At 49.3% G+C, this 9,481-nt stretch overlaps 1 protein-coding gene across 1 annotated transcript in view; it reads right to left on the bottom strand.

The window, feature by feature from the left end:
• Nucleotides 1–4,984: 4,984 nt before the first annotated feature.
• The window catches only part of GAN (gigaxonin), a 20,637-nt gene continuing 16,140 nt past the window's right edge, over nucleotides 4,985–9,481 (bottom strand). Inside the window, exons 9-10 of the mRNA XM_030886580.2 lie at nucleotides 5,281–5,390; nucleotides 4,985–5,192 (exon numbers count right to left, since the gene is read on the bottom strand). Of these exons, the coding sequence (XP_030742440.2) occupies nucleotides 5,011–5,192; nucleotides 5,281–5,390 (292 nt within the window). The 3' untranslated portion in view covers nucleotides 4,985–5,010. The remainder of the gene's footprint in view (nucleotides 5,193–5,280; nucleotides 5,391–9,481) is intronic.

Below are 9,481 nucleotides of genomic sequence, written 5' to 3'. Positions count from 1 at the left end.
AGAAAAGGCATTTCTCACTAGATAACTGTGCGAGGCAGGGCAGGAGTTAAAAGTCCAGCCGTGAGGGAAACGTTATGGAGGAGTGAGAACGCACACGCTCTGTTCACCTGTCCCCCGTGGAGCCAACACCTCAGACTCAGGGTGGGCTCCGCAAACATTCACTGGACAAACTGAACGACCACAAGGAGATGAAGGTGGAAAGCATTTCAGCTTTGGATAATAATAGAATTACTTCTGACAAAGACTGTTTTCCAGAGTTTTACCAGCTGGCCTGCCGGAAACACGGCAATTAAAAAAGCAAGCTTTCAGTGTGACTGCGAGTCCGCTGCCACAGGCATGACAAACAAACAGCCGGGGTTCAAGTTCTTCCGCAGTGAGCCCGCCATGGTCACCGCCCCCCATCCCTCACCCCACCAGGTCTCCCTAGTCAAGAGGAGTGAGGATGGAAGAAGCAGCCCGAGAGGGAACTCCGATTCCCTTACTGATTGCCGCGCAGTGTGAGCGCAGCGGGCAAGCGAAGGCCAACTGTTCAGAAGGAGGAAGAGCTTCTCCCTCCAACAAGTGGACCCTGCCCTTCCTACACGCCCGTGAGCACTGAAGTGGTCAGGCGAAGCCGCCCGGGCTCTTCCAGCCGTGCATGACGTCACCAGGGACGCCTTTCTGAGGCAAAAGACAGCACGAGTCTGCCTCGAGAATGAAGCTATGGGGCGGTCAGCGGGACAGCGAGCAGAGGATCCAAAGGTCTGCTGGACCTGGCTTCTGGCTTCTACTCACGTCCCAAGTGAGCTAGCCATCCAGCATCTGTGTGGACAGTGACCCACCACCGCAGAGCCGGGCGGGGCAGAGCCATGCCTTCTGAGAAAAGACTGAGCCCCAGGTGAAAGTAGGAGAGACGACCCAACGTGACGGGTCATCAACATCGTTAGGTGTGCTGTGGGTACGTTCTCAAACAATCCTACAGGGCTGGATGCCATGCGCGTCAACCTGGGTCCAGGGTTTCTCATTGGAAACCCAGCAAAACCAGTCCCTCTGGGAGAGTACTTTTTAATCCACAGAAGAAGTGTATCACTTTGATGGATCATAAACAATACATTCATTCATCACACACGCATTGGGCACCTACTATGCGCCCAGTGCAGCTAGTTTGTCCTTCAGGGGGAGGAGGTGGTATGCTTCCATCCTCCTCTGGTTTGGACCCACCGAAAGTACCAAGCAGCAGCTGCACACAGCAGGGCGGGAAAGCCCAGGGCAGACTGGGCTACAGTCAACAGCCCTCTCTTGTGCTGTAGTCCCCTGTGCCCCAGGCCAGAGCAGCCTCTTCCTTCCCTGCCCTGGGGAACCGATGCAAAGTGCCACCTCGTTCTCTGCCCAGCTAAGCAGGGATGACCACCTGACCTCGGGAGGCCTCTGAGCCGGGAAGCAACGTTCTAGAAGTTCTCTGCTTTTGGCACCCCTGGGGAAACGTTTCAGAATCATGAGTTTGGAACTCAGTGGGCCAAGGGAATTAATTTATCTTTCTCTCAAAACCTAACTTATGACCCAGGAGTTACGTAACTTTCTCAAAAGAATGTTTTACCCATCCACTGCTTGGGGAAGACCCCCGCAACTTACAAGTGATAAAAAACGGCACTTCCAAACCCAAGCAGGAGGAAAGTACCATAATTAAAGTGGTAGTGCATTAAAATATAACTAACACTGTACTGTTCAACATGCTCTAAGTATCCTTTTTTGTGGGGGAGGGGGAAGGAGCTGCCCAGTTTGGGGGAAAAAGTCAATGATGAGCTATCAGTTCCTCATAGTTATGTTAACAACAAACTAAGCATAACAATAAATTTGGAAATTTCTTAGGCCAAATCCAAACTTTGCTTTATTAAAAAAAACCTATTACCGACTAGAAATGCAAACACCAAGTAAAACTTATTACAAATATTTCATTATTTACACAACACGAGTTTAACACAGTCATTTAACTGAAGGTTAGCAGGCTCAAGAATTTATCAGAAGCACCAGGAGACAGTAATACGTGGAGTTTGGAGCCAACGCAGAAAGTGCACGTATACAAATGGACACCCCACGGCCCAGAAGACACAGACACACACCCACACTCTCACTCACTCATTTGCTTTCATGCTTTTCCCTCTCATAGGTTATGTCAAGACCAAAACCAAAATACGAAACTTCATTTAAACACTTACCAAAAAAACAAAAAAATTAAACACTTACACGCTGAAAAGTAATTATATTTGGACGTATGTGGGGGCTTCAAAAAGTGTGTGGGGAATGGAATGAAAAGAGAGCAGAATTTCTCCACGAACAAAATAAATAAATAAAAGATAAAAATGAAAAATAAAGGAAGAGAGAAGAAACGTGCCTTAGACGACAGCCCAGGGGAGAACCTTGGACATGTCACTGGCTTGAACCTGAGACGACGTCCCTCAGTTGGGAGATCAGGCACTCCCCCGAGCCTGACACTGCAAAGTGAAGCCTGCTCTCAGCAGCCGTCCAAGCGCCGTGGAGCGGCTGCATCAGGAACTGACGGTACTCAAGGCACAGATGAGGGGAAAACACAAGCCTGCACGAAACAAGTTCAGATTCATGTCACGGTACTGGAGTAAGTGTAACTTACAAAATAAAACAAAAATCACAATTGAGTTAGGAACATCATTAAATATACCCATATACTTCAAAACAGTAGTTTTATACTTATAAGCTATATAAGTAAAACAAGTTTTGGCACTTAGCAGCTTTTGTGGGTTAGTGCATCCCATATGATGTGGCAAACTGCGTTCCTAGAACGTGCTCTAATTTCTGCAGCTACAGTGTCAGTGGACTGAACAAAAACAGCAATCCCTGGAGCCGTTTGATCCAGCGAACGGACCACAGCCTACCGGCACTGAGAGTGTTCTGTCCAGGTGGGACCTGCTCCCCACGGGCTAGTGCTGAGGAGTCCCCGGGAGGGGACTGGTGCAGACTGGGTGGCCCATCCCAGAGTCCCAAGTGAGACGTGCCAGCGCTCATGGCCTGCACGGACCACCAGCCCCCGTGGGCAGCCCTCGGCCACAGCTTCGGATGCTCAGGTCTGTGCTCTGCAGGCTCGCTCGCCCAAAGCAGCTCGCTTTGTGAGCAAGCGGCTTTCTCAGAAATGACTGTCTGACGGCAAGAAGAACTGCTGCTTTCCCTGCTCCAAGGAAAGGGCACCGAAGCTGGGGAGACACGCATGGCATCGGAGGGAAGACCCAGCTTGGACTCCTACGTCGCCTGGGACTGAATGGCAGGAATGGGGACAGACTGGCTCAGTGCTGCTGGTCTACAAGACAAACCTCAGGACTCCTTATCAGCACCTACCCCCCCTCCAGCTGCACACCCCACCCAGCGGGCCCTGCCAGACGGCATCTTTCAGCAGCCGTCGCGGTGTCACCGAAGCAGCCTCGGACGGGTGAGAGGAAATACAACAGCGTGTGTGGGACACACTGCTTTCTAGTCACGGGTGTGAGCCCCTAAGCCATGTTTCATATGCATGCTGACAGCACATAAGCAGATTCCATGTAGGAAGTTTCTAGAAGAAACTCCTGTTCTTTAATTTACAGCCAAAGGACATGTTTGTACATTAACTCATCAATAATAGGGCAAAAAGCTACTTCCTAGAGCTATAGTCTAAGGGGAAGGAAAAAAAAGTAGAAAACAATTAAAAATGAAAATATTCTATAGTAAATTGACTAGAAATTTGAATATTGCATAAAATTCAAATTATGAAGTAATCAAACCTCTGCAATCCCTGATTTCACACTGGTGGTACAGGTGAATGGAAAACAGATGATCTTAATAGTAAATATTAAAGTACTTATGGACGATAAACTCTGCTGATAACAGGTGGGGTCGAGTGGGTTAAAATAAGTGCCAAGGAGGGGAAGACGGGAAGCAATAAAACCTGCTCTCCTCGGAATAAGATGAAATTAAGTTGAGGTAGTTCATTCTACCAGCCAAACTTTACTCGTAACAGTTTGTCTAAAACTGTTAGTAGCTAGTGACCAGCTTTGGGAAAGTTGACAACTACCAGGCTTTTAACACAGGTTTGCATCCTAAGACACGCTTTCCAACCCGAAGCAGCCAAAGAAGCAGGCTATGTGTGCTTTGAGACAGATTATTCTTGACGGATTTTTGATCCCCGTATAGTTTATCTGGACAGTGTCGGTTGGTTGGTTTTTACAGTCAGGGCTGACTTTATATGAGTCCTTGGACTTGGGTCTGTCTGTATGAAATATCTGACTTGCTAAGCAGCCGTCTATGTATCACAAAGGTCCTGATCCACTGAGAGGGAAGGAGGGCATGGCGCGGGATCTTCCCTGGTTCCCTCTACACGCACCAGGTGGCTTCCCTGGGAGGCCCCCCGCACCCCACTGCACCCCAGAACCAAATCACTCCATCACTGAGACCGAGTGCTATGGCAGCACACGGTGTCCTCAGGTCAGCTCAGTCCCCTGTGGTGGCATTTGAGAGAGCCTCTTTCTTGGGACAGAGGGGTGGTTGTAAGTGGGGACGGGTGGGCCGGCATCCCATCTAACGTTTTAGGCACACACCGAAATTTTCTGGGTAGGGCCTGGCACACAACCCCCACCCCCCACCCCCAAGTGCAGTAGAAGGGCGACCTTGGTCTGTCTGGCTATGTGGGTTTGCATATACAGATGGTTGTCTACCAAAGCCATGTACTTGAACACAGCGGTCAGGCAGGCAGGAGTTCCCATCAGGGACAATGCACCTCAGTAGGTGGACTTCACCATTGGGCATCACACCGGCTCCCCTGGCCCGCTTCCGAGTGACGAGTTCGGGCCTCCTCTTGGGTATTTTCAGGGGGTCTCCCGCACAAAGATTGGAGAGCGAGCTTTGAAGCAGCAACAAACCACCAACGGGCCACTTGGCCCGAGCGCAGCACCCGGAGCCCACAGGCCGGCCGGAGCGTGCGCCGCCCCGCCAGAAGGTGGTGCCCCGGTGCCCGTGGGCCAGGCTCTCCCCTCAGGGTGAAGGCACGCGGATGCGGAACAGGCCTTGCTGGAGCTGCAGGCGGAAAAGCTTGCAGTTGGCGATGCGGAGGGCTGCGCAGCCTGTGCGGCGCAGGTCGGAGGGCAGCAGCGGCTTCGTGTGGTGCCAGGTGCCCGTGCTTCTCTTAAACTCTCGCACGTAGTCGTAATTGGTGCCTGGAACATGAGTGGAGGCAAAGGTGAGCCCCTCTCTAGGCCTTGGGGTCGCGATGAGCTGGCCCAAGCCACGGCAGCAAGCCCTTACCTGTGTCGAGATCTCCAATGACGTAGATGCTGGCCCCGATGGGCACGGCCCCGTACACGAAGGAGGAGCTGGCTGGGATGCACAAGTTCTGGTCGTTCAGATAGATCCACCTGGAAGCAGACGGTCGAGGTCAGGGTCAAAAGGGTGACACACAGCAGGGCAGCGTGCCAGTCGCTGACAGACCGTGAAGATGGTCACCAGCTCCTGGGGGTGGGCTCCTTCAACCAAATGGAAATGATGGGGGCATGAGGGAGGTACCCACCGAGGGGGCGCTCACAATGTCTCGCGTGCGCTCTGCAGGGGAGTGGAGGGGCCGCCAGAGGAGGGTGTGATGCGAGGCCAATGGGCTGGGAGTGGGCAGAACAGGTCTGCCCCCAGGGAACCCTCCTGGGCTGTGTGCTCGGTGATCCTGGAGTAGCTGCTCTTCAGGCAGTGAGGGCTGAAGACCCCTGCCTTTCTCCCACGCCCACCCTCACCCTCCAAAGGCATTTCCAAGGGAGACTGGGCTACAATTTCCCACTGGATCTGGAGGAGGGGTCAAAGAAGACAAGGCTCCCAGCTCCTATGGAGAGGCCACAGTTGGATGATACAAAGGCCAAGTGGAGACAGAGCCAGGGAAATGCATGCAGCTGCGATCGTCCCCAAGCCACAGGGCCTGTGGGTCCCCCCCCCCAGGCCCCCCCAACCCCAGGAAAGGCCTCAGAGACCATGGACACAAGGCGGCAGGTCCGCACGGAGGCAGCTCACTAGATTTGGGGGATCCAACCTAAAGGTAACTGAAGCTGTGAGAATGACTGAGACCCAGGGTGGCTGTGGCCTCCCAAAGCTCTTCTGGGAGGTGAGAAGAGAGACTCCCAGTGAGTAATTGAGGTGGGACCGGTCTGTATCAGACTAGTTGAATCTTCCCTTGGCAGGAGTCTAAAAGGGTTTTCTATAACTGCGACTTCTCTATTCTCCAGCTGTCCTGGGACTACTCTTTCTATAAACTAGATAAACACATACCCTCTTTATCCCCAAATGAGATCAATGTTTCAGAACTACTGCATTTTTAATAATTTTGACCACCTTCATGCTGAGTGACGCACACCCAGCTACAAAGTGAGACTCTGACTAAGCCTGGGCTCAGAGCACTCACTTGGTGTGCCGCATCAACCGCTCCCGTCTCTGAGTGTAACAACCAAACCTGACTGCACTCGGAAATCAGGACCCTTGGACTCACAAAGGGCTTGCAATTAGCCACATATGACTGGTACCCACTAAGCATGTGCATGACCGATACTCATTATCATTTTGTCCTGCAGGGTCATATGTATGATTGAGACCTATGGCCCTGCAAGACAGAGGAGAGCTGTCTCCTAGAGTTTCCCAGGCTGCAAATCTTTATGCGAGCAGGGTACCTCCTTTTATCTCCTACAGAGTGGCTGGTGGCTTTGAACTATCAACCATTCAGTTAACAGCCCAACACTCAACACCCTCCACCATCAGGGCTCCTTGTACAACTGCCCAAAACATTCACAGAGCCATGTTAAGCTGCAGGGAGAATGGGAGCCAGTCTTTCATTTCCGCTGGTGGCACTGTCCTTGTATCAGGGTGTAGAGAAGCAGCCTAGGGGAACCACTGTGCCAGTGGGTCTGCTGGGTCGGCTGGACTTTCCAGGGGCCTGCTTATACAGTGGGTTCAATGCTGCGCTGGCAACCGAAAAGGCTGGCGGTTTGAGCCCAGCAGCAGTTCCTTGGGAGACAGGTGAGGCTTTCTACTGCTGCCCTAGTCACAACCTCAGAAACCTGGGGTGGGGGAGCAGTCTGCCTCTTTCCTACAGGATTGTTATGAGTCCAAATCGATTTGACAGCAGTTAAGTTTTTGCTTTCAACTTGGGCTAGCCAAGTAGTTAATGGTCAGAAACAAGTTCGATAACCAACAATGCTGAGACAAGAATCACTTAGGAGGCACTAATGATCCTGACTCTACTCCCCAAACCAAGCCAGTTGCTGTCAAGTCCATCTGGACTCATGGTGATGCCAGGTGTGTCTGTCCCCAGGGTTTCATGGCTGTGGCTTTTTGTGCGCAGTTCTGCAGGTCTCTCTTTCTGAGCTATCTCTGGGTGGGTTTGAAATGCCAACCTTCCGGCTGGTAGTCAGGAGCATAACTCTTTAGGTCACCCAAGGACTCCATCTATCCCGATTCTCCAATAGCCTCTGCTCTACTTTCAAACTGAACTCTGTTTAAATGCCAAATTAGATACTTAAATAGTTTACATACAATATGAACCTTCTGAACCTACTTTGAGCCTATACTTTTCAGTGTGCATTGGCAAATGGACACATCTGTCCGACTGACAGCCCCAGTAAAGGGAAGAGCATGTCCACCATCTCAGTCGTTGCTGAGCCCGCACTCCACTTCCAGACAACCACTGGTTTGTGGCGCTTCCAGAAGCTCCTATATTTGGCTCTCAAAGAGAACACACTCTTGACTGGCTTCTCTTGCTCAGCACAAGGGTTTTTTGGGATTCATATATGCTGATGGTCATATCAGTCATCTGTTTCTTTCTTTCTGGGGAGCCCTGGTACCAAGGGGGGCTAAGTAAGCATTGGGCTGCTAAGTAGCCTGTGAGGAGTTCAAACCCACCAGCTGCTATGGGGGAGAGAGATGAGGCTGTTTGCTCCCACAGAGTTACAGTCTTGGAAACCTTACATAGGGCCACTTCTATGACTTGGAACTGATTCGATGGCCATGGACTTGGTTTTTGGCTTTATTCCGCTAGAAGAGTGCACCAAATCCCGTATCAATTCACCGCTGATGTTTACTTCCAGTTTCTGCTCCTGTGAACAAAGCAGCTGTCCACAGGTCTTTCTGTGGACTTGTTTCTTGGGAAGAAATTCTAGGCATGGAACTGCTCGGTTGTATGGTACAGGTATGCTTCATTCAGTAAGAAATTATGCCACGATTTTCCCATTTTACTTCCAACTGGCAATATATGAGAGCTCCAACTGCGGAACACTGCTGACAGCTAGCTCTTGGTGTTGTCAGTCTTCCCAATGGTCTGCGTCTCCCTGACGCCTGCCGACGCTGGTCACCTTCCCGTGTGCTTACTGCTTCTTGTGTGCTATGTCTGTTCAAAAACATTGGTCCGTTTTGATATTTAAGTTTTTGTCTATTCAATTACAAACGTCTGGACATTTTTCAGATTCATGTACGAATGAATGGACTTTCTCAGCATGTGAAAAACTGTCAGGAAGCCATACAGAGTGTAAGCCTGTGAGAGACGGGGAGTAGTCTGCATTAGCAAAATACATGTCAGAACAAAGAATACTGGCAAATATAAAAGATGTACATTTCACAGTAGTAAAAGGGGATCAATTCATCAAGAAGGTTGAACAATCAAATGTGTGCATGCACACAATAGGTTCTGAAGAATTCACTGATAAATTCTTCCAACCAGGGGAGAAACGATACATACTTTACACAAACTCTTCCAAAAAATGGAAGAGGACAGACTACTTCCTAGCTCATTTTATAAGGCCTGCATGAAACTTAAAACAAAAGAGGCTGAAAGGAGCTATATCCTGAGATCCCTCATGAAGCAAAACATTTTAATAAAAGAATCAGTCAAATCAAAAAGTATGTGGAAAAGTAGAACCAAGAGATAATGGAATGTTTCTATTGTTCTCTTTTAAAATTTTTTATTAAAAGATCATTTTATTGGAGGCTCTTACAGCTCTTATCCAATGGACTTTTTGAGGCTCTCTTGTATACAATGAACACTATCTATCATAACTAAGAAGGGTCTGTCTCAGGAAACAAAGCTGGTGTGACATCAAGGAAATCAATCAATGTCATTCACTGTGCTAATAAGAAGGACTCCAGTATACTACCTGTTCCACAGAAATGAACTGAATCGAGCCCTCGCCATGGGCGTAAAAATGAAGACCAACCCTACCTTGTACCATGCGTAAATATTACCTTGAAATGCTCTTGGGTGTAAATATAACAAGCTAAAACTATAAAACTCTTAGGAAAAATATGGGAGAAATAGTTTGCTGCCATGGTAGGTGGACATTTCTTGGATAGAACATGAAAAGCTTGAATCACAAAGAAAAAAATGTTATATAATAATAAAATGAAAAATAAATAATAAAATCCAATAAATGGATAAATAATAAAAGCCTTGGTTCTTTAACACATGCCATTAAGAAAATGACGT

This window comes from Echinops telfairi, unplaced genomic scaffold, assembly GCF_000313985.2.
Source record: "Echinops telfairi isolate 266 unplaced genomic scaffold, ASM31398v2 ScPeMD7_2291;HRSCAF=2852, whole genome shotgun sequence".
NCBI classification, from domain to species: domain Eukaryota; kingdom Metazoa; phylum Chordata; class Mammalia; order Afrosoricida; family Tenrecidae; genus Echinops; species Echinops telfairi.
Note: the sequence above shows the minus strand (reverse complement) of the source record. Positions and strands in the feature narration are given on the sequence as shown.